The sequence below is a fragment of the Lagopus muta genome, chromosome 1 (assembly GCF_023343835.1).
Source record: "Lagopus muta isolate bLagMut1 chromosome 1, bLagMut1 primary, whole genome shotgun sequence".
Taxonomy (NCBI): Eukaryota; Metazoa; Chordata; class Aves; order Galliformes; family Phasianidae; genus Lagopus; species Lagopus muta.
The window spans coordinates 120,913,630-120,939,171 of NC_064433.1; the positions used below are offsets into that span (position 1 = coordinate 120,913,630).

The 25,542-nt window shown below is 42.5% G+C and overlaps 1 protein-coding gene across 2 annotated transcripts; it reads right to left on the reverse strand.

Annotated features, from left to right (window-relative positions):
* Positions 1-1,240: 1,240 nt before the first annotated feature.
* Positions 1,241-25,231, reverse strand: GRPR (gastrin releasing peptide receptor). 2 transcript variants are annotated; one of them, XM_048928941.1, is made up of 3 exons: positions 24,231-25,231; positions 6,299-6,650; positions 1,241-2,286 (listed from the first exon to the last, which is right to left on the reverse strand). In XM_048928941.1, the coding sequence occupies exons 1-3, from the start codon at positions 24,647-24,649 to the stop codon at positions 1,894-1,896; spliced, it is 1,164 nt and encodes a 387-aa protein (XP_048784898.1). In that variant the 5' UTR covers positions 24,650-25,231; the 3' UTR covers positions 1,241-1,893. The 2 variants fall into 2 exon arrangements, with proteins under 2 accessions (XP_048784898.1, XP_048784906.1); XM_048928949.1 differs by lacking the exon at positions 24,231-25,231 and adding an exon at positions 10,946-11,044.
* Between the last annotated feature and the right edge of the window lie 311 nt (positions 25,232-25,542).

Consider the following 25,542-nt stretch of genomic DNA (forward strand, 5'->3'; position numbering starts at 1 on the left):
TTGGAAATGTCATAAGCAGCTGGGATCTTGACCAAATTCTCTGGAATGGTCACAGATCGATCTGGCTATCACAGATCAGGCTGACTGTCAGGAGCTTCACATGGAAGCTCAGGGAAAGCAGCATCCTGGTGAAAATTGCAGTAAATGAAGACCTCAGGCAGCCCAGTGAAGTTAAAACCAACGCAAGGAGGTGGGCTTAGGCTGAGGGTGATCACACTGCACTCATACGACTTTTTCTACATTCACATCTCAAGACTAACACAAAGTTTTTTCCAGATTTCATTTTTCTTTTGCCATGGAAAGAAAAAATGGATCTTTGTCAAAGAGGATGAGAGCCATTAAAAACTCAATATTTCACTACGGGGATTGCTTTATGGCCTCATTTGCAGCAGCTTGCTTTATCACGCGTGAGCTTCATTGCCTGTCCTATAGCCCACATGCTTTGAGAGTTATCGGCAGAACTCTGTGCTCTTGTTTCCAGGATGGCTGGTGCCTGGCACAGTATCTACTGGAGGGCGTATGTTGCAGAAGGAGGCCTGACTTGCCAGGCTGCCAGCCAGCTCTGTCCCTCTGTCTCCACAGATTTCTGTGTAGATGGAAGGAAAAAAAATGATGGGTTAGAGATCAGTCCTTGCATTGCTGATGGCTTCTACTGCATAACCAGAATGTCTCACAAAGCACTACTGCATGATAAATAGCTGTGCTTCATTTTCTGTTTGTCCTTAGCCGGGTCCAGCTAAACTTTATGTGGTACATAATCATAGAATCACAGACTTGTTTGGGTTGGAAGGGACCTCAAAGACCACACCACCCCAACCCCTGCCATGGGCAGGGCTGCCCCCCACCAGCTCAGCTGCCCAGGGCCCCATCCAACCTGGCCCTGAGCATGTCCAGGGATGGGGCACCACAGCTTCTCTGGGCAGCTGTGCCAGCGCCTCACCAACCTCTCAGTGAAAAATCTCCCTCTGACATCTAATTTCAATCTCCCCTCTTCTAATTTAAAATGATTCCCCTTTGCCCTATTACTAATTGCATGTGTAAAAACTCACTATCCCTCCTGTTTACAAGCTCCCTTCATGAATTGGAAAGGTGCAGTCTGAGGTGATGAAACACATTCACTATCTCACATCTTGAAGGCAGGAAGAGCAAAGTTGTGAAGCCTGGAAAATGACATGCTGTTTCCTCTGTGACATGGCAAAAGCGCACACATTTGAAAACTGTAAACATATTCCAACTCACATTTATTCACATTACTGCTTTCACATTGACGTGGCGCAAGACAATGCTCATTTCAGATGGGGCTACCAACATACCCCAGTAAACTCTTGATATCTTTCACACCATTAATTAATACTGTACTCCTAACATTAATAAATACTTGAAAAGTCTGTAAATGACCTACAACGAACTCCTTTGTAAAAGTGTTTACCTTAGTTAAAAAGATTTATTTTGGTGTCAAAAAATGTCCTGCCAAGAACTGCTGGATGCAACTGCTGTTCTGATGAATTTTGTGGACTGGTATGGTCTTTGTCACTGCTTTAAATATGTCTGAGTTTGGTGTTGAGCAGAAGGAGCTGAAGAACCGTCAGAGGCAAACTAGATTTGATCTTGAGACCCTCACTTCACTCCTGTTAGAAGCATCAGGTCTTGAAGCCACACAGCCCATCCAAAAACTCTTGCGGGCAGGTGCTAATGACTTGCTGCTCCAGTCATGCTGCAGCCCAGGATGAGATGTGGGATGCTTCCAGCTCCCCTGAGTTCTTTGAGTGCATCAGACTTCCTTGTACACACGTCTGCATGCACACATGGATATTAGCACTACTCATTATCCCCACAGAGCAGAACTAAGCAGCTGCACTAGGCATGCCATGCAGCTGTCCCTGACTATGTGTTTCAGACATAGCCTTCATGGCAGACGTGGTTGCCATTGATAAGGCTGAAGGTGGCCAAAGAGTGGTTGGTGCTCTTTAGGGAGGTCATTCGTGTGGTGCTCCTGGCCATGCTCTGGGAGCGGATGAGGAGGCGAGCTCTGCAGCAGAATAGCTGGTTGTTGAACTGTTTCCGAAAGCTCTTGCTGAGCAAGTAGAGTGCAAATGGGTTGACGCAAGAGTTAGTGAATGCCAGAATCCGAGCACAGATGCTGGCAACAAAATGCAGCACTGAGGTGTCCACCTCTGAGTAGTGATAGGACCGGTATAAATAGATGATATGAGTGGGAAGCCAGCAGAAGGCAAAGAGGCACACAAAGACCAGCACCGTCCTGGCCAGGCGTTTACGAGATTCAATCTGGAAAAAGAAAGAGAGATGCAGGTTAGTAGTCCCTAGATTGGGCAAGTAGCTGTTTTTCCCCAGTGCTGCACTTTGGGGGTTAGCAAATGAAACCTGCACTAGTTACTCATATACAATATATATATAATTTGATGTAAGCATTATATATTAAAAAGCATTGTTAGTGTTATTAGTATTATAAATATTGTTATTAACAGGGGACTGGGATATTTCACAGAGCACAGAGGCAGGACTTTCTCCCTTAGGGTCATGTGGGATACATACACAAATATGCTGCCAACAGCTCACAGCCTTTGAAGACCAAGAGCGGCGTTCAGAGGCTGAAGGAGCTGGAGATGTCAATAGAGGACACTGCACTGAGATAACACTGAGGCAGCAGCAATATAGACCCTTCAGTTGGAAGAGCTGGGGCCAAAAGGAGCAGGTGGATGTAGGTGGTGAGAAGGTGTATGTTCACCTCTCTTAACATAACTGGATTTACTCAAGGGGAAGGTGCTTTCATGATTCAGCCAACATGCAGTATAACCTTCACACAAACAAGTCACATTTGTGTTTTCCTACACATGCAGGCTTGGACTCAACCCAAAGTTACTGCTCAGCTGAGGGTAGCTGAGGTAAACTGTACCTGATCTTTTGTCCACCAATGCTGCATGCTAAGATAACACCACTGAAAAACATATCTTTCCTCCTGACAAACATGAGAGTTATGAGAAAGGTCACACAAAAGGAGAGGATGGACAGCATTATTCACAAACACTTGTTGGACTACACTCCTGGCTGGAAGAGGATAGCCAGAAATGTGAAGATACGACACCACTACATTTTCAAGGATCGCAACGCTTGCCCATCTGGTAATTCCTGTGCCTCTTCCCAGACACTTTCAGAAATTTGCTGTCACCAGCTTCTTGTACCTGAGCATAACCTGAATGGCCTGAAACTTTCCCCAACCTCGTCCCCTCTGTGCTTGCTCCTGCCCTGGTGAGGCAGCAGTGCCAAGCCAGGCTCCCAGCCACCCTCCATCCTCATTCACCTTCTGAGCTGCACAAGCAGATCAGAAACAGCAGCTGACAAAGGCCTGTCTTTGATCAGGACAGCTGCAAGCAGGGAGTAGGCAGGAGAGACCTGAAATGCCCATTCTGACTTTATTTTGTGCCCCTCTAATGGCACCAACTGAAAATTAACCATTGTGCTTGGGAAGGACTGACATTTACCAGGTGATAATGTCTCCAAAGAGAGGGCTGAAAATTAAATCCTTTGCGAAGAGGCTCTGCACAGCTAAGCCATATATTCTTTTAAATGTATCCTTAATTTGATACAGGGCTATTGAGGCCACATCTGCACTATAAAGAAAGGAAGCAACACAATAAAGAAATCAATACCAGTTGTTTCAGATGGAGACCTATAGCTCCTGAGTGCGCTGCAAGACAGGAATGATGGACTGGTGGTGCTAAACTGTAGCCTGGCCTTTTGCTTTCTATGGACCTTTCCCCCAAAACTAAAGGGAGAAAGGGCTGCTTTTACTACTCACTTTATTGTCACTAATCAAAACGGTCATTAAATCAGCAGAAAAATGATCTCCAGGGAAGAAAGATTTATACACATTCAGAAAAGACAAAGAGAAAAGGGTTTCAGGGATCACGCATCATCTCATGGGCAGAAAACACATTTGTTTCACCTCAACACCAGAAGGCTACAGGAGATGAAATTACTGTTTCATGTCATCCTGAGGTGGAGATGTCAGCCTGATGCAATTACGTGGACAATCATTCAGCTGAAAAATGGTTTATATCAGTTTAGTTTCGGTTGAAGAACCCCTCAGTTAAAGGCAGGGGATCTGTCAAGGCAAATAAGTTGTTCAGAAATGAGTTATCCTGTTGTTGCTTTCTTGCTTAGACAAGCCCAAGGCTCAGATTTGTTTCAGGTTATGCACTGATCTGAAGCATTCAGTTACACATGCGGGATTTGGATTTACCATAGCAGATGTCTTTTTTTCTCCCTAGAGGCTTACAAAAGGAGTAGGCAAGAGTGAGCAATCTCCAGTAGAAAGCCAGGACTTAAGTTGGCCAAATCCTAGCAAAGTCACCTCATTTTGTGTAGGGTATACACATTTTCAGCAACACATTTTCAACCAGAGCATGAAACTCCCAGCAGTCCCTGACTGCGAGCTCTGCAGTGGGATAGTTTGGGGAATTAAAAAAAAATAAAACAAATACTCCTGGGTGACAATAACAAAGGTAATCTTGATTTCAAGGGTACAAACGGAAGGCTAAGAGTCTGCATCAGTCCAGAGCAAATGTCCCACATAGGTAAATCGGATCAGTCTCAAGATGAAAGTTGAGGATACCACCTACTGGACTGGAAGATTGACCACTCTGGATCATTAGAGGGCATATAACAAGTGGGATGGCTTTTCTGATCAACATCATCTCCAGTGGAGACCACAGAAAAAGAAGCATTTTAAGGAGGAGAAATATAACAAATGAAAGGTTTCAGGGAAAGAAGTTGGACCTCTCCTTTTCTCCTGAGATTTCAGCCTGGACTGCAGTCACACCCTCTACAAGATGTGTAACTTCAGCACAACTGTTAGGACATCACAGAATCACACAATCACAGAATCACAGAATGGACAGAATTGGAAGGGACCTCAAGGATCATGAATCTCCAACCCCCCTGCCACAGGCAGGGCCACCAACCTTCACATTTCATACTAGACCAGGCTGCCCAGGCCCCATCCAACCTGGCCTTGAACACCTCCAGGGACAGGGCATCCACAACCTCTCTGGGCAGCCTGTTCCAGCACCTCACCGTTCTCTCCGTAAAGAACTTCCCCCTGACATCCAACCTAAATTTTCCCTCCCTCAACTTAAAACCCTTGTCCTGCTGTTATCTACCCTTTCAAAGAGTTAATTCCTCTTCTGTTTGTAGGCTCCCTTTAGGTACTGAAAGGCTGCAATGAGGTCACCCCGCTGCCTTCTTTTCTCCAGGCTGAACAAGCCCAGCCTGTCTTCGTAGGGAGGTGCTCCAGTCCCCTGATCATATTTGTGGCTCTCCTCTGGACCCTCTCCAACAGCTCTCTGTCTTTTTTGTACTGGGGCTCCAGACCTGTACACAGTACTCCAGATGGGCCTCACAAGAGCAGAGTAGAGAAGGACAATCACCTTCCTGCGAACCCTGCTGGCCATCCCTCTTCTGATGGAGCCCAGGTCACCATTTGCTTTCTGAGCTGCAAGAGCACACTGCTGGCTCATGTGAAGTTTTTTGTCTATCAAGACCCCCAGGTCCTTCTCCACAGGGCTGATCTCAAGACTGCTCCTTCCAGTCTGTATGGATGCCTGGGATTCCTCTGGCCCAAGTGCAAAACCTTGTACTTTGCTGTGTTGAACCTGATTAGGTTCACCCAGCCCCACCTTTCAAGTCTGTTGAGGCCCCTCTAAAAGGCATCCCTTCTTTCCGGCTTCTCACCATCCTACTCAGTTCTCTCTCCTGACGACCCTCCATCTGTCACCATTCTCCAGCCTCCACTTCCCCAGTCCATCTCCAGCCTGTACTTTCCCCCAGCATAGTATAACACCAGAGGATGATGTTGCTGTGTCCCATTTCAGCCCTGAGGACTGAATTGGAAAGCCAGAATTTCCCTCTACATGAAGAGAGACTACTTAATGGAGCAACTCTTTCTCCTAGGTCCTTTTTTATACAGAAACTTTGAGAAGTTTCCTACTGTTACCCCTCAGCTTCAATTTCACGCCACCACCACCAGCTTTATCCTTTCTCCTGCATCTTAGTCAATACCTTCCCAGACATTGGCATGAATCCGCTGCTGTGCCATGGTAACTGCCCTGCCAAAGCCTCTGAACTTAGGAAAATTAGAAGATTACTGTTGTGACATAGTTTATGATAATCTATTAAAATTAGCACAGCAGCTGCAGTTTGCTTTAGTGTAAACTTTCCTATGTGATCTCTCTTTACTTGTTCATGGGAATTGTGGACTTTTGAAGAAAGTAGTCTCTACCTGTTTCCTTACGTGCACATTTCCTTCCACAGGGATGTTGTAAGCACTCCGGATCAAGTTCTTAGCAATGAAATAATAATATACTGAAATGACAGACAGAGGAATGATGTAAAAGATTAGAAATGATGCCATTGAGTGGATTTTGGGATGCAACCCATCAGAATGTGGGTAAGGAGCACAGCTGATGAAAGTTTTATTAGTCCCTTTGTCATGGAAAGGGTGTAAATCTGAGAACACTGCTTCGGGAATGGCAAGGAGCATGGATGCAATCCAGATTACAGCAGCTCTCACACAAATTTTCATCAATGCATGGGATGCTTGGATCTCCATTGGTCTTACTATAGCTTTATACCTAAAAAAAAAAAAAAAAAGATAAAAAGACAAATTATTTATTGACATCAATGCTGATCATTTATAAAACTAAGGCATTGTATTTTTGCTCATACTTAACAGATACTTTCCAGAAAAAAAATTACTCAAGACTTAAAATGGTTATAATTTTAAATTTTGCCATTTTCAAAAGATTTCTCATTTTTAAGCAGTGTCACCTGTTCTGAGTCCATCCACTTTCATGTGTATTGGTTCTGGGTTCATTTAATTTGTCATTTACCCAACAAAGCACAGTGCTGCACAACATTAATAAGTATGAGTCCAGATAGGGTTAAGATAGGATATGCCACCATAGACTTCTCTTGAAAAGCGTTACAGCAGCTTACACCTCACTGACAGATTCTGTTGAAGGAAACTGGATGGGTTACTCAGTTTGTAGACTTTGCCACACATTTCATTTTGAGCTGTATGTTGGCCTTTTGGAAGCAAACTGATGCTTTCTCAAGCTAAGCTTTCTGTGTGTAACAGAGGCAGCAAGTATGAGGTTCTGCACTGATTTAACTGGGTAATTGCCCTATTTACAGAACAAACATGTATTCAGCTTCTAGTTAGAAGAAAAATCCTGTTTAATATACCTGCTATGTTACATCATACACATATATTTACATATGCATTTATACTTATATATTTTTTTCTGTAAAAAACATAAAAACACACATAAGAACATACATACTGGCATTTACATTTGCATTGTGGATGGTCACACACAGACTTCCCAGAGAGTTGGTTGATGCCCCATGCCTGTAAGTATTCAAGAGGCATCTGTGCAATGCCCTAGTTAATATACTTAAAATTCTGCTTAGCTATGAAGTAGTTAGGCAGTGGTCTTGATCATCTTTCCCTTCCCCTTTCTCCTTTTCTCTCCCTCCTTCTCTCTTTCCCTTTCCCTTTCCTTTTCTCTTTTATCTGGACGTCTTGTCACCTGCAGATGTTTCTCCATACAGTTCCACAGGTGCCTCATGTAGATGATTTTTCCTTTAATGGACTGCAAACACTTTCCTCATTAGTTTTCTGTTTAACTGCTTCTTCTCAATATCTCCAATTCCTCCTTACTCTAGCTATACAGCTACAGTAGACAAACAGTTTTTCCAGGCTTGCTTAGCACTTCTTTAACTTGCACACTGAAGCTGGATGGGGGTTAAGTGGTGCCATATAAAAAGCACAATCTTCCAGGTCAATATCATAATCTCAGGTGAAGAAAACCATGGCACACGCACAAATACGGTGTTGCAAATATTGCAGTAATTGAATGGATGAGCAGGCAGATTAGTAAAAAAATGCAGCCAAACCAGCTCAGTTTGCAGTTTGCTTCACCAGAAAATTGGCAGAAGCACTAGCTGAGTGTCTTCAGTAAAGTCTAAAGAACATGAACACAAAAGAACGTAAACATAAAAACAAATTACGATATAGTCATAAATTTATTTAATTCAAAGCTATTTCTGTAACTGTTTATTATATGCTCATCAACATGGCTTGTCAGTGTAATCACTTCAGGGATTTTCTTGCATATTGTATAGCCAGCTGAGAGAATATTTTCCAGTATTAATTTCTAATAGCATGGACAAATGGAAGTATATAGAGAAAGAGTCTGTTAAATTTCTATTAACATTAATAGATTGGAGACAGAAAATTGATCCATTTCAAGTTATTAGTACATTTTAATTGGAGATGTCATTTCCAAACAATATAATTTTGAAAGAACGTGATTAAAAATGACTAAGAATGCTGGCACTGATAATTAGGCATTTAGTATGTTTTATAAAGCCTGCTATGACAAATTTAGAAAAAGATGTGAGAGACTTTTTACTTGCAAAGGGCTCTCTGTAGAGGCAAATCATGAGGTCAAAAGCACAAAAAGGTGAGACAGGAAAAACAAAGCAAGAAAAAACAGGTTTTGAAGGGGTAGTTCGTCAGATGTAAGAACACAGGTGCATGTTTCCTAAGGAGCTTGAAGATAGAATCAAATTATTTTGTTGACTATCTCTGTTACACTTTTTATGATGGGCTAACTTATTCAGAAACCTCCAGTGATTGTGTTCATCTGAGTATTAATGCTTAATTGCTTGGCATTGATCTGGTGGGAGTCTTCATTTCCAGCTGCCTTACAGATGATCAATGGGCACACCCCCAAATTATGTTTCATCAGTTCTGCCTCTCCACATCGGCTTTGGTTCTGGACAGTGGCTGCAGAGGGTTGCTCTGTTTGAGAGCACAGGGCAGTCATGCAGGAAGGTCAGTCCCCTTGGGCTGGAAGGGATGCTGGAAGATCTTTCTGTGTTGGTTGCTCCTGAAGTGAAAAATCTGCTACTCCTCGTGGGTTTCTGAGGGGGGCTCAGAAAATCCTTTGTGAGCTTATTTTTCCACACAGTTTAATGATAGAGTCAACGCTGAATTTTATAATCTAGTTGCAAATCTTTAAGAAATGCAACAAGGTAGACTGGTCTTGAACAGCACCTAGACCTATTTTTCAGACTTTGTCTTTTCAGCTCATATATCAGATGTTATCCTGAACCTTTCCACAATTTTGTCCACCACCATTTCTCTTTTTCAATGAGATAATCTTTTCTTGTCCCCTATCAGCTTCATATCAGTTGCATGCCCAAATTCTCAAATACCAAAAAATCCCAAGCTCAAAGAAAGTCCTAGTGGCTATTACCTTTCCTGCTAAATGGACAGTCCTGTGCAATTGAGAACAGGGCTCTCTCCTGTCCTGCAGACACTGCGTCTCTCCCACTGGTAGTGGGTTTTGTGCTGTCTGGACATGATGGTGGCTAAGTTCTCTGTCAGAATACTGAGCACCATTTTCCTGCTTTGCACAGTCAGATCAGCTGGGGTCAGCTTCTCAGGAACTTATCATCTCTGGAACACTTCCAGTTTTCTGAGATAGGTTGTGGTTTGAGATATAGGAAAAGGCTAATATGTGCCATTTACACATCCAGCAAATGTATTTTCACAGAATAGTAGACTCTTTGAGGTTGAAAAAGACAACTGAGATCATCTAGTCAAAGCGCCAACCCATCACACCATGCCCACTAACCATGTCCTCCATTGCCACATCTAAACATTTCTTGAACACCTCCAGGGGTGGTGACTCCACCACCTCCCTGGGCAGCCTGTGCCACTGCCTCATCACTCTTTTGGAGAAGAAACGTTTCCCAATATCCAACCTGAACCTCCCTTGGCACGACCTGAGGCCATTCCTTCTCAGCCTATTGCTGTTACCTGGGAGAAGAGGATGACTCCACCTCCCCAAAACCTCTTTACAGGCAGTTTGTAGAGACTGATGAGGTCCCTCCCCTGAACCTCCCCTTCTTCAGACTGAACAATCCCTAAACCACTCCCTACTCCTCATCAGTTTTGTTGTCCTTCTTTGGACACGTTCCAGGTCTTCCATGTCTTTCTTGTCTTTCTTAGGGCCCAAAACTGAGCACAGTACTTGAGGTGTGGCCTCAACAGTACTGAGTACAGTGGCATGATCACCTCCCTGCTCCTGCTGGCTGCACTATTTGTGTTACAAGCCAATATGTCACTGGTTTTCTTGGCCACCTGAACACATTGCTGGCTTACATTCAGCTGGCTGTCAACTAACACCCCTAGATCCTTTTCTTTAACTCCTTACAACATGCTATTTTGTCTCCTAAGAAAGGAACAGACGGAGGGTAAGGAGCTGAGGACTGACTGAAACTGAATGAATCAAATCTATTTCTCTGTGTCTGCATTAGACCATGGAGATACCATACATCTCAACTACTACAGCTGGTCAAGTGCAGGGCATCAGCCTAGGTGCCCTCTATAATCAGTGGAGAGAAAGAGGCAACTCTGGAGATGATTTCTTCAGTTCAGAAATAGGTACCTGAGAGGAATGGGGTAGTAAGTCCTCTGGAGTTGCCCTTTCTCTGCTTTCCATAAGCAGAGACCAAGCAGTAAGATAACAAGTTTCATCACCTATTTTAGATGGCTAAACCTAGGAGTAAGTTTGAGATATTTGACCTTCCCATATTTAAAATACAGTACTTGAATAATCTAATAAAAATCTCAGTTTGTCTGCAGTAACTCTACTCGTGGCTGTGTATTCATCACCTCTGCTTGCTCTCACGTTGAGTTTCTGAATGATATGATACTCCTCTTTTCCAGCAAAGTCATTCCCCTACACATTAAATTCCCCTATATATTTAAATAATTCTTCTCAGCCACCAAAATCCAAAAGTATGACTCATGCCTTGCAACAAAGACCAAAACTTAAAAGGAAAAGCATACCTTCTGATGATTCAGTTGAATAAAAGATGGCAGTTAAAAATCTGTGTCAACTCCAATCTCTCCAGCTGTCAAAAAGCCCAGGTGAAAATGACTGAGCTGCTGATCTCATAGGAAGTAAGAAAGAGATGCTGACCTTTACAACTGCTCAGTCTTTGAACTTATCTCTTCCTACTGTGCTTGCTAAGTAGCAGCCTGCCTGGCACAGGAGGTACCAATGACCTTCTGCTCAAGATGGTTGCAAGCATGTCCCTGTGTCTCATGGTTTCAGCTTCAGCCCGCACTAAGAAATTATGCATGAGGTTTTCTGAAATGCAATTAATACAATCATAGGATAGCCTATATAGTAGGTCAGAGTTTTAGCTAGTATAAGCACCAATTTGTAAGACTACAGCAGATCGTTAGCAGTCTACTAGGTGCTGTGAGAACTCACCCTGACGTGCAACCCTCTCAACTGCTGGATGGCTCCAGTGCTGTCCCTCTTCTCCAGGTCTGCCTTCAGGTCTCCAGGAGAAGCCTGATCAGAGGGTTGCTTCAGTGCAGTGACCCAAGTAATGGAAAGGGCTTGTGTAAACCCATCACTCCTTACTGCAAAATGGTATCTCTACCATACGGGACTGACAGAGCTTTGGACCAATAGTACTTTGAAAGTGAAAGCTGCTCTGGTACAGCATATTTATTGCAAGAATTTAATGACATATAATGCATGATCACTTCTTAATCTAATCCCAACAATCCACTTTTTAACTTTTGTGAATTTTCTTTAACAGCTAGAATTTAAAACTATGCCAGTGCATGCCTCACCATACAATGCTGAAAAATATCTTATAATGTCTTTTAGGATCTCTTCTGAGCTCCTTGAACACTTTTTTTCTCACAGCTTAGACTGTGAGAGCTGGCAATAAACCACCTAAATGTGGCACTTGCACAAGGTCTTTCAGTGGTAAGTACCTTTCCCATTGAGGTTAATAAGTCACAGAAACTGAAATACAGTGTCATTATCGTTGTGTTAGTAATAATGTTACTGATGTTAACAACATGCAATGTACTCCGAAACTTGGATTATGCAAACATTGATTAATACTGTACAGTTAGTCCCAAAGCCACATCTTCAATTTTAAATTCAATTTTAATTTTTTAGTTTCATCATGAAAAAGGTAAGGGTCCAAAGAGATGCTAAGGTTTCCTAGATGCAGCTTCTCTGCTGGCACAAAGTGTGCTAGCCATCTCTGTGCTCCACAGCTGAGACAAGAAAATGCACACCAGCTGAAGCATGAATAGCCTTTGCCTTCAAAGTCATGTTGCCTGTATATTCCTAAACATGCAGATATAAAGACTGCATTTTCTTTTCCACTGGAGGAGTAACTATCTTATCCTCAAAATGTCACCTCCAGTGCAACCTTCACCTTTTTTTCTTTGCACCTTCACCAGTTAATAAGTTCTGCACCAGAGGGCTGTGGGCGCAGAACAACCTCCCAGGGCAGTGGGCACGGTCCCAAGTAACAGTTCAAGAAAAGTTTGGACAACACTCTCAGAAATATGGTTTGAATTTCTGATGGTCCTGTGTGAAGCCAGGAGTTGCACTTGATGATCCTTGTGGGTCTCTTCCAACTCACAATAATCTGTGATTCTATGATTCTATGAATTTACTTGCTGCCTGCTACCACAGACACAAAAACTAAATTAAAACAACAAAATAACAGAAGGAAAATGGGAGGCTTCCTTTGGATTTCAAATTAATGAACTCCTTATGTCTCACTTTCTTTCTAGGGAGGTGCCTTCATGCTATGTGGAGAAGATGGTGCTGTTGCAGCATTAGCTTTCTTTCCTCTTCTATGATTGCTTTGTTTAAATGTTTTCCCCCTTCCCTTTGAGCAATTAAAACTAATATGAATGTTCCGTATAACATCCCTCACTGTACACCTGGAAAGCATGAGATGCAAACAAAGCAGCTTTTTTTAAGCTTGGAGATGTCACTTTCTGAGGCATTTTTAAATGTAGCATGGGACTGCAGTTGCTGACAGTGGTAGTGGGGAAAAAATCTTCCTCCCTCATTGCAACACAGGCAGCTCTTCATACAAGTGAGTAACTGCAGGAGGTGTTCCTAGTGACATCCCTTCCAAGGCAAATATGAAGTCATACTGCATGTAGCAGGACCTTGTGACTCCACAAATACTCTTGCAAGAAATATATAAAGAGAAAATAATCCTCCATATCCTTCTTAATAGGATATGGGACAGTGTTCCTCAAAAACAGGTTAGCAAGAGTACTTTAGAATCAAGGAACTTTTTCTGTAAATAGCATCACCTACTAGGAGCTCTTGGCTCCTACTCCTAAATTTTCATCACAATTTAGGAAAGAAACACACTGAAAATTGTTCCAATGAACTTTCAAAAGCCTGGCCCACTTCTGCTTCATTGCCAACCACACTGCATAGACTGCAGCAGGCTGACAGAAAGATTAGCTGTATTTCAGATCCACTTTCAGGTTTTTCTCTGAAGGAGAAAGCCACTTACTAACTTTTGGATCTGTTTAAAATAAGCTCTATTTGAGAAGCTGGGCAAATGTGAACCTAAAACTTCAATAAAAAGCAAGGATTAGTTGGAATGGACTGAAAGGACTGAAGCCTTAGAAAAACAGTCATGTAAATTGCTCTGAAGTGAAAACTTTGAGTTCTTCCCAGCTCTACAAAATGAGCTCCTGAAATTGCAACCAATTCCTATTGTAATGATGGGAGACAGAAGACCTGCCTCTTGGTCAGCACATCCCCAGATTTTTTCTGTTCCCACTTCTAAATGAAAGAGGGAGAAATTTTGTACAGTTCACAGTTCATCTGTTCCTATTTTTAAGCTTACCATGTGCACCTTGATCTGGTCTTGGCCTACAAACAGACTGAATGAAAACCTTATTGAAAATCTGTAATTATGTTCTGCTAGTATCATTATTGATTTGTTCACATAATATGCAGGACTGGCTCAATTACCATGTAAAAAAGACTCAAGCTAAAGAGAAAAAGTTGACGCTATGCAAAGGCTGCACAAATGAAATATATGGAGCCTTGCTGAAAGAAAAGTTTGATTTTGAAAACCACAAAGAAGTCTTAATAAATATTAGAAGAAGTTTATGAGAAATGTAATGTCCAGACTTTCTTATTGTTTCCACCATGAGTACTGTGAATATTTATAGCTCTGAAGAGAAATAATTGTAGAAATCCACAAAGTTTCTGGACTGTAGAACCCATCAGCACATTCTGGCAATCTATTTCAGGTCTATCTGCTTTCTGTATACTTAGTAAATTTATCATTATTATGCATGACTGCTGGGTGAACACTTGTTATTAAAAACTTAAGTAAATTGCACACAGGCACAAAGACATCTCTGATGGACTTACATGCATTAGCAGGTACACTCCGTTTCCTTTCTCTTCCCATTAACTACATTTGAAATGGAAAGAAACCAGATGCAGTGATGAAAGTGGTGTAGTTCTTACTTTTTAAGTGTGTGTTCAAATTTTAATCCATATACCTGTACACTCCTACATCAGTCTGAAATCTGAATGGATGGGAATTTCAATCCAGGTATGAGGTCTCCATTAGGATGAAGTATTTTGCAGAACTTTAAATTGTACTACACCTTGCAAGTAAGAAAACTTACATACTAACCGTTTAATAATGACTGTGTTATTCTTAATCATGACAGTCTAGAGCACAAAGTATTTCAAAAATTAACTATACGTACGGAAAAAGAAAAAATGGATGTAAAGATCACTGAAGAAAACAGTGAGTGTCCCTGGGCAATGCTGTCCTTCTTAGAAAGGTCCCTTTGCACCTAGGATATATTTTCCCTGCAGGTGATCCTCAGTCAAGCCTCCAAACAAAACCTTGGTTCCAAGTCAAACATTTCAGTGGCACCAGCCTACATGCGTGCAATTGTATGTGAGATGTGCCGTTTGAGGGAGGGCTGAGACGATCAGTCTTATTTCTCCCAGAAGCACAAAAGGTAACCTAAAGTATAGCCTCTTAAAAAAAAATGCATGTGTATATATGGGGTAATTGCTGGATATCTCTGTTCCTGCTACAGAATTCTATTAGAGTTTCTAAAAAATGGCAGTTTCTCAGCTCCAAAAGTCCTGCTTGTGATGTGCAATGAATCAATATTGCACTTTGTTCTGACAGAGAAAGCAGACTGCATAACTGACCTATACAAATTAGCAGTTTCTGATCCTATAGCAGCCATGCTGTGCTTATATTTGTCTTGTGGAAAAAGTACATTTAAAAAAAAAAAAAAAAAGGAGTAGCAGGCTTCCTGCCTGTAGAAGTAGTTGTCAGTACAACAAACTGGAAATGAAAAAGTAAAGTGGATGATACTAATGATACATCAGTAGCTGACCCCAGCCTTCCTTATCATTCCCACCTTGCCCTGAGAAAACTGTTAAGGGCAAAAAACTGCTCTGAGTGAGAGAAAATGAGGAGTTGCACTAGAACCTCAAAGAAGTAATTAAAAAAAAAATCAATACAGAGCAGATGGGAAAAAAAAGCAAAAGTAAATGACAGCAAATATTGGAGTTTAAAAATGTCGGTGTCTGATAAGGAAAGCTGGAGGAGCCAACAAAATATCAAAGGTCACTGTGTGACAGACAAATGCACATTTTTAAATACACCAGGAACAAAAGAAAATCATTAAATGGTGAAGATATGAACACTGATGGAGACAGGGTGAGAGGAAATTGCTAGGTATTTAAGACCAAATGTGGAGGAGGTGTTTGCAGCATGTGTGCAGAGCTACAGTTGTAGTAGAAAAGTCACCAGCTGTATTAAAGAAGATGTGAGCCAACATCTGCCAGCATAAAACATTTTCACACTAGCAGGCCTGAATAATTTTCACCTAGGAGTAATGAAGGAAAGAGCCAGAGAACAACTGGTGCTAAAATTTTTTGCAAATCTTGAAAAACTGGAGAAATTTCCAAGAATTGAAGCACTGGTTTACATTGTGTCCCCTCTCACATGCCTTTACAATCTCTGCCACCCTCTCATGCAAGGTTTAAAACGGATGTACAGGTTGAAGACAGGGGAGCTGCAGCTGGTGGGGACCTACAGCACAAGGGTCACCTCAGTGGGTCACCAAATATGCCAGTAGGAAGGTAACAGTGAGTGGAACCATTTCTAGTCTGGGTTCTGAGAAGGTGCTCTAGCTGCAGTGCTATTTATTATGTTTATCAGGTGCCCTGGGCACACTATAAAACCTCTTCTGGGAAGGTCTGCAGATGGCACAGTTGTTAACCAGACTGTAAAAGAAATATTTCAGAATCATTGGGATAAACAGCCACAGTCTAACAGAAGCCGTTTTAACTCCTACAAGTGCAAAATAGTATGTAAAACACTCAACTGAGCAAATTATGGGAAAACAAAACAAAACAAAACAAAACAAAAAAAACCCAACAACAAACAGCAGGGAAAAAAAAATAAAAAAGAGAAAATCTTTTAAGGGAAGAGAGGACCAAGACTTTGCAATGCTTCTTTTTCACCTGACAAAATGAAGTGTCCCACACCATTCTCATGGTGTCAAGGCTTTAGTGCAATCAGCACATGAACTAGAGAGTAAAAAGCAGTGAGCTATGCTTATCTAATGCTTCTGCCCTTTCTGCAGCCTTGGCAATAACAAATGTCTATCCATCACCATCACCTCCTTATTAACTTTTATGAACTTTTTATGAATGCTTAGCCATGGTAGGGCTAAATGGTCCACTGCTATTTTTGATTGTTGTTGTAAATTAGGTTGTTAATAGCATCATGGAAGTGATAGTGCCTTTGGTACCTCCAGCACCTCACAGCATGTAGGACCATGCTGAATGGTCTGTCTGTGTTACTATATGCTTTTAAGAAGGCTGTGGATGCCCCATCCCTGGAAGCATTCAAGGCCAGGTTGGATGGGGCCTTGGGCAGCCTGAGCTGGTGGAGGGCAGCCCACCAGGGCTTTAAGGTCCCTTCTAATCCAAACCGTTCTATGATTTAATGGTTCAGTGATTTAGCATTCTATGATTCTATAATTCTATGATTCTATGTCAAACACCAGGAAGCATTTTGAACAGTCTCTCTGAAAAGGATATGAGATTAGAGAACACAGCTTTAAATTAGTCTAGCTGGATGATGTTTCTCAAGAAGCCTTGATAACCACATGAAGGTATTTTCATGTGAAAAAATAAGCAGGAACAAGGGATATTTCCATTCTACTGAGAAAGGCACAATAGGGAGAGGTCAGACAAATTTATATTTGAAATATGACAATTTCTAAGCAATGAGAATAACAATATTGAAGAGCAATGACAGGGAAAAGGCACTTTTTGTTAGAATAATTAGAAAGTTCTGCAGTGTCACTGAGATGATCTGTTTTAATCCAAATTCCGTTATATGTGCAGAAGCCTCTGTGCTGGTGAGAAGACCAGCTGAACTGGTTGGCTGGAGCTATCAGTGCTGGCCCAGTTCCTGCCTCTCTGGCTCTTCTGTATCATTTGAACAGCCATGACTAAATCTCATGCTTCAGAACTGTTTGGAGGTACAAAGAAACAGTTTGGGCTCTCAGGATGTCATGGTGCTGTCTTCTGTCCTGCCTTCCTACACAGCTGCATAGTCTGTAGGCACAGGACAGGACAAGCAAGGACAGGATGGACAGAGATCTGGCAGTGCTTTTCACTTTTATGCTTGGCGAATTTCTGCATTCTGGTTAAATTGATCCCTTGCCTGGGGTTGACAAGGTAATTTTCTGCGAGTGATGCCAGATTTTCTGCCTTTCTCTACAGCAAATATATACACAAATATGGTAGCACTGGATGCCTCTTGGTGCCCCACTGCTGCAGGGGTCTAGGCACCACCTGCATTTCTGCCCAAGGCACAGGTTGGTTTCAGAACTCTGAAATTCCCTGTTTGAACTGATCAGATGATACAAGAGCAAAGCAAAGAGCCTGTTGCAGAGAGAAGCTTGGACAGGACCTCACAACCCCTGGTGACCCACATGATGTGAGTGAACTAGGCATGTGGTTGTGGAGCTGGTGAGAGGCAATCCATGGGGGATCTGGACTGTCTCTCAAGACATTCCTCAAAATAAAAACAGGTTATTGCAGAGGCTGTCTGCAAGCAAAGCAGCTGTAGGATGTTTCACTTTGCTACACAAGCCAGCTTTTTCAGCTTCTGCTCTTTTTCGCCAAGCTGTTGTTCACATCTGAACACCAAGTACAAATGCCTATGCTGATGGGAAAGCTGATGGCACATTCTCCATGTTCAGTTGCTCTCCTTGCTAACGGTGTGTACAGCACCTCGTGTTGTGGGACCATGACAACTGATTGGGGATTTCAGATTTTACTGAAATGTAAACTATAGGCAATCCAAATTTTCTTCCTCTTGACTGCTTAAATATTGACATTCTCCAACACATTATTACTGACTCTAGCCTCGGATTTCTGTGCCAGTTCACTGATATGAACAGGAGCTCTAATTCCTGGTTATAGAATTGCATATATTGTGTTTTAGCCATCTGCTCTGGCTAATCAAAATACTCAGAAAGTTTGTGCTGTTGATCTGTTTCTCTTGGTACAGATGGATGCAGGAGCTTAGGAAATGAGAGCTAAAAACAAGGGTGTTGACAGTGTTTATATTGTATTGACATAGTGGCCAGCAACACAGGATCTAAGACTTTGTGCATTGGCTGAAAGAGATAGAATCATAGAATCCTTAGAGTTGGATAGGACCTTTAAAGGCCATCCAGTCCAATTCCCCTGCAATGAACAGGGATACCACAGCTACATCAGGATGTCCAGGGCCTGATCCAGCCTCGTCTTGAAAGTCTCCAGGGACAGGGCAATCACCACATCTATGGGCAACCTGTTCCAGTGCCTCACCACTCTCACTAAAAAAGACCCTTTCCTTACATCCAGCCTGTATCTACCTTCTTTAAGCTAGATATCATTTCTCCTTGTTGTACTACCACAGACCCTGATAAAGTGCCTGTTTCCTTCTTTCCTGTAGTTCCCCTTTAGATACTGAAAAGCCACTATCAGGTCACCCAAGAGCCTTCTCTTCTCCAGGTTGTACAGCCCCAACTCACTCAGCCTGTCCTTGTAGGTTTTCCATCACTTGGACCATTTTTGTGGCCCTCCTCTGGACGCATTCCAACAGGTCTGTGTCTCTCCTGTACTGAGGACTCCACATCTGAACAAAGCATGTATCTCTGAGCATACTTTCTGCCATTAGCACAGGAAGAGCAGTGGCAGGGCCACCATAACAGCAGCATGGATCCAGTGGTGCCTCCCAGTGCTTCACTGAGAGGGAAGTCTTGGGGATGGCACCCTAAGCCCCTCAGGATTTCCTCTCTGGTATGGAAGGACTGATGTTCTGGGTAAGATTATGTCAGTGGATCCAAAATATGCATACAGGGGTATCATTCTCCTTATCTGCACTGAGCACACTGAGGGTTGTCTTGGTCATTTCTCAGTCACAATTTTAAAACCATCCTGAGGCTGCACAATAAACTGCATGGAATCATTAGAATTGGAAAAGACTGTGTAGTCCAACAACCAACCCATCACATAATGCTCGCTACCATGTACCTCCATGCCACACCTAAACATTTCTTGAACACCTCCAGGGATGGTGACTCCACCACCTCCCTGGGCAGCCTGTGCCACTGCCTCACCACTCTTTCTGAGAATAAATGTTTCCTAATATTGAATCTGAATTTCCCCTGCTGTAACTTAAGGCCTTTACCTCTCATCCTATCAACAACATGAAATCAGTTTGGCTTTCCATAGCTTTATTCTCAGATAGCACACCTATTCTCCCTTTTGTGGAGATATAAATAGAACAAATGGCCTTACATATAGACACTACTCGTTCACTGGAATTGTACAAATTATTAAAGGTGGGAGCTGGAGACATCCAAAGCAGAAAAAGGATGAGTCCACAAGCAAAGTTTTTGTATATTCAGAAACATCTTTCTAGAAATCCTGGATCTGTTTCTTTCCTTCCACCATCACTATTTTTTTTTTTTTTTAAGAAAAGGGTTGTGTGGGTTTTTATTTCTTACATAAACAAACTGATATATGTGTTCAGAGTAACATCAGGTGGTTTCAGCTGTGATCTACTCCCAGGGAACCAGGGCAGTGGGAAGTGCCACTGCAACCCTGCATCCACCCCTGCATCCCAGCAGTGACGGCAACATTTTGAAAAGTCGTTATCATTATTAATGTCCTCATCATTATTAATGTCCTCATTCCATTTCTTGGAGCTCCCTCTCTATTGCAACTCCTGCTGCCTGCAACTTGTCTCTGCAAGGTATGCCACCTGATGTCAGTTTGTGATGCCATCCCACGTGTCTCCCCATGCTAAACGCCACTCTCTCCTCTGACTGGCTGGCAGCAGCTTCAGGCAGCAGGCATTCCTGCAGTTTTCCAGCAGTAAAATCTGGATAATCTGAGGTGCTTAAACTAAAGATTCCACTTGAAAACTCCAATTATGCTTTACACACGCTGCTGTGTGCTTGTAAAAACAGCATTACTTCAGGAAGGCTTCACTGCTTGAACACTGTGGTGTTTTGATTTTTTTTTACTATCTCAGTGAAACAGTGGGCAAGTATGATTGGTGCCTGACAGCTTGGGTAATTTAAATGCAAATGCCTAAACTTTGTCAGTGATGTGAGAAACAGTCAATTAAATAGAGACATCTCCCATGACAAGGGTAATTAAATGGGCTGCTTTTCCTCTTACTGTGCAAAGATTTTCCTTAATTTCCTGCCACTTGCTGAGCCAGCTTTCCTGCATGGGCTTGCAGCCCAGGTGTGACTGCTTGTGCACCTCTGTACCTCCCTTTACACAGGAGTAGGGCAGGAAGCCAACTCATGCTCCCTCTTTGCAGGGATGAAGAGCAGCTAAAGAAATCTGCTGTCCTGACAGAGCAGAAGAGCTGCTCAGACAGACGTAATTCCCCTGTCAGCATCATCTGGAGCCCTTGTAAAGCACATAGACCTGCATACACAAGCATAACTATTTGTTTCCTTGCTTTGTTGCTTAGCCCTGTTGCCTTATCGCTCCTGGAGGGCGACTGTAAGGACATCACAGGACTTAACCCTGCCCTGGCTGCTTGGTGAATTTGTCAGGCTCAAAGGAAAAGTCCTGCAGTCAGATCCCACAGCTCTTGTAAATGCAGCTAGAGTTTTCATTGAGAAAGGTTTGCAAACGAGCAACCAATCCTCTGCGTAACCTCTGGGTCGTGGCTGGTCAAACCACTGAGCTGCTGTGGGTACTCTGTGATGGAGGCTGACACTGAACTCAGCCTCTACAGTCATCAAGAGATGATAGATTTGGTGTTATTGACCCTACTTAATGCATGATGAACTGGAGATGGAAAGAGCGAAAGTCTACCTCAGGAAGGTACATCCTTCAACCCATGGTGTGGGCTGAGCACAGTGTACTAAAACGAGGCCCCTCAAATTCAGAAGGGGATCCAAAACAACCAAGATGGTTTGAGCATACTCATCTCACTCCTCTCCCCCATCATGTATTTGCTCAACACATTTACCCACTGATTTTCAAACTGTGTTTCAGTAGTCACCTGGGAACAGGTGAACACTTTGGGAACCCTTGCATCACACTCCAGTGCTTTTCTTTACACATTTCCGATTTCAGAGATGCCAAATCTCTCTCCTCCTCACATACAGGCATCTAATCCATACTAAACAGGAAGGCTTCCTCTATCCCCATGGAGAGAGGGAGAGATCACAACACAGTGATTCAACTTGTCTCTGGAGATATATTTCTCCAGGGAACAGAGACATCTTGTTGACTACCCTGGAGGGGCTCCTTCCTTCAGACAGAAGAAGCCAAGGGAAATGAGCTGTGTCTGAACAGTGTCACATCCTGGACTCCTGATTCCTTCTTCTACTCTGATGTCACCACTGTACCTGTTAGCTTCTACAGACATTTCCCTGTATGGCTGAGCTGGCTAGCACCCCACTTGCAAGGCCACATCTTACCCCGGATGTGGTCTGCTATGGAACTGCTACAGGCTCCAGGGTCAGCATTTCTTCACTCCAATGCTGATTGCCCCTCCAGAGACCCAGGCTGTCATCATCATGCTGCTCACAGCCAACTCACATCTTGGAGGTTTTCCCTGTACATTTTATTTTCTTATTGATTCTGACATGATTAATATTGGGTCTCAGAGTTCAGGGTGAGAGTTTCCAGAAAATAAAAATAGAATATTGATATGTGAGCTGACAAAATATAGACCACATTATTCTTTAAGAGAATTATTCCGGCACTGCTGTTAATATAACAAAACAAAGGCTTCAGTAAACATAGATAAGACCTATTTGTGGTTCAGTGAGCAGCAGTTAAGATTCATAGACATAATAAAGGTAGGATTTTTATTATCTCCTTCTAACTGGACAACAAATGCATTCAAAGACAGTAAAATGGTCACTTGAAAATGAGAACACAAAGTCTTCTTTTACACATGACTATCAATTATGGCCAAGTGGCACGAAAAATGCTGTAACTTTTTCTTTCCCTTCCCCCTCCCTCTCCCCTCCCCAGTGCAGCATGAGAATTAACACTATTCACGTTAAGCTGAAGTTGAGAATTTAAGGTCACCAAAATCTACATTTCCACAGCTGCTCTTTCTTGTGTTGCTGATTTGTTTCAGGTAAAAAAACACCATTTATGTGCTGCCCAGTAAAAGCATTTGCAGTATTTACATTATGCAGTGCACAATCAGCAACAACAAATCTCTCTAATATATTGCCTTTATGACACATCTCTCTTTTCCAAATGCTTTTTAGAACAACTTAGAGGACTGCTTTGGAAAGATGAGTTTCTTGGAGAAACACTTATTGTTTTCCTACAATTTTCTTTAGAACAGTGAGCTTCCAGCTGTCACAAAGTGCAGGTGATTCTTGAGAGATTGTGCAGTTTTCCCATTTTGCCAACACTTTCACAGTAAATGTTCTGAAGACTTCTATCTGCACATTGCCACGTTTGCCATCTGCTACTGGGGCAGACAGTATGAGTTCTATACATTATTATGGAGGAGTTGAGCTGCTGTGGCTAGAAAGCATATTGGCTGTTCTGTGTGTCTGAAACACGGTGATCTGTTTTCACTGAAACCCCATACAGTTTATACTGAAACTACCCTGAAAACTGAGCATAAAGTGCCTGTTATTTTAAAATAAAAGGCTGAGAGACACAGCACAGCATGCAAGGCACTGCTTAACACAAGGCTATTTCCACTTCTTTATGACTCAGAAACTGTCCTCAGGACTTTTTGAGCAGAACAAAATTATAAGGATCTCTTTTTCACCAGAAATATTACTACCTCTGTGAGATTTCCTAAGTTTAACATATGTGTTCCACAGTCTCTTCTGAATTACCAGTACTAGGAATAAGATGTCCTGGCCTCTCTGATGGGCACAGGAGTTCCTATAAAAGACAACAGTCCTGCAAGTACCTACATTCTTTTTGGAAATCAAGGCTTAATGTTTCAAAACAATATTCAGATTCAAAGTCTTTCGAATTTAAATCTGAATGCTCTGAGATAATTTTACAGATCCTCACAGAAATCCAAAACAGAGATGGATTATTAAAAGTGTACCACCTGCAGAAATGGAACTTTTTTCATACGATCTAAAGCAGCATAGTTATTGCATGTTATTTTCACCAAGCTTTATTGGAAGACAAAGTTTCCAAAGCAGACCAATTATAATTGACCAAGCAGTAAAACATTTAATAGAGAGAAATATACTGACTGCAGCAAACTGAGATGCCTGACTTCAGGCATCTTCGCTTGAACACTTTGAACATATTTCATGAAATATGGCCTCATTTGTGATTAGCCGTAAGGAAGTAAGACACTAGAAAGAATTAACTCTAACTACACTTCAAATTGCTGCTGCAGTGCCTTTACACTTCATGAAATATGCATCAATTATCTTTTTTTGAACAGCACTATCTTTCAGTTCAGCTTCATGAATCGCTGCTTTCTCTCCCTGGGCTTGACTCACTCTTGGTGTTCTTTTAATTAAGTTGGTCTATTTGCTAAACTGCACAAACATTTAGTTTAACCTAGAAAAAGTTACCCGCATTCACAAAACTCCTCAAGTTTTGTGCTCATAAGCACTCGAAATTAAGTGAAGTTGCTCTTTGTCCAATGCTAGGTTAAAAATGCCTCTAACGAGCAATTCTACCTGAAAAGATCCATTCATAATTGTGCATTTTACAAAATCAAGGCTGCAGCAGAAAGCTTACCTGTCGGCTGAGAGAGCAGTGAGAGTGAAGACCGACACCCCTACAGAAGTGAGCTGTATGAAAGGGATGAGCTTACATCCGATCCTGCCAAACAGCCACTCATCAGCAAGGTACCTGCTGGCATCCACAGGCACACAGGTCACTAACAGCAACAGGTCTCCCAGAGCCAGGCTAGAGATGAACAAATTGGGGACGTTTCTCATGGATTTCACAGTACAGAAGATCTTAATCAAAGTGATGTTACCGATAAGGCCTATCAAAATGATGATCCCGTAAATGGTGGGGATGGCGTAGAGGAAGGCTGGGTAGAACCACTCGTCGCTGAGGACGGAGAGATTTGCGCTCTGGTTGGCAGAGATGTTGTAGAGGATGAAGTTATCAGTTTCCAGGTCCAGAAGTAGGCACTCCCCAGATGCCATTGCCCTGCTTTCCTCTTTTCGGAAGACGACTCAAAAATTTTTTTTTCCTTTAATTTTCCCACTTCTTGGTTGCTTTAAATAGTCATAAGAGTTTAAAAGTCATATCACCTTGTGACACATATCAAAAATAAATAGAAGAAAAAGGCTCCACACATTGCTCAACTGTACTGCTTCTGTAAACTGAAAGGAGAACATCTTCTAGCAGAGTCTGAATCCTGGAACTTGCTTTTTCCTCATTGCCTTGTCTTGCCGTTAGCTGCTCCTCAGCTCTGGCAAGCCAGTTATTACATCCAAAGACCAGTAAGTGGGAGGCATTTTCAGCAAGAAGGCTAGCTAAATTCCCAGCATCAGCTCTGCTGAGCAGAGCAGAGTCTGAAACAAGGGAATTACAACCAGCAAGAACTTTTGGTAGCAGCCGTCAGGCTGCATTCCCCGACTCTTGCAGCTCTCAGTTCTTGCACTCCACAGCCGGATTTAAAGTGAGGGAAAAGCACCTCTCCTCCGACGGTTCCGATCTTATAGGCAGGATCTTCCGGACGTCAATTCCTCCCCGGCTTCCCATGATGAGAGCGGGCTGGCTGACACGAGCGCACTCATTCCGCGGGAGCAGAGCCGGGGAATGCCGGCCACCTACTGGACGATCCCATCACTGCCTGGCAGGAGCAACACGGGGAGAGAAAACCTCCGTTAACTCTTTCAATGAAAAAAAAAACCAAAAAACAAAAAAACCCCACAACCCTGCTCTCTGACACCTCGTGAGACGAAAGTCACAGCCTCAAGCAAAGCTTCGTTTATTCCGTGCAGTGGATGGTGTGATCAGAAAAGCAATTCTGCCCTCTTAAGTGAGATCGCACTTTGTTTGCACTCTGGTATTCATTGTTCCAGTGAAGGAG

Excerpts from the sequence above, each read along its gene's own strand:
- GRPR (XM_048928941.1), bottom strand. The coding sequence starts at position 24,649 with ATGGCATCTGGGGAGTGCCTACTTCTGGACCTGGAAACTGATAACTTC. Across the intron at positions 6,651-24,230 it reads ACTGCTCTCTCAGCCGACAG|GTATAAAGCTATAGTAAGAC; the intron begins GTAAGCTTTCTG and ends TTTTTTTTTTAG. Across the intron at positions 2,287-6,298 it reads ATGTGCACGTAAGGAAACAG|ATTGAATCTCGTAAACGCCT; the intron begins GTAGAGACTACT and ends TTCTTTTTCCAG.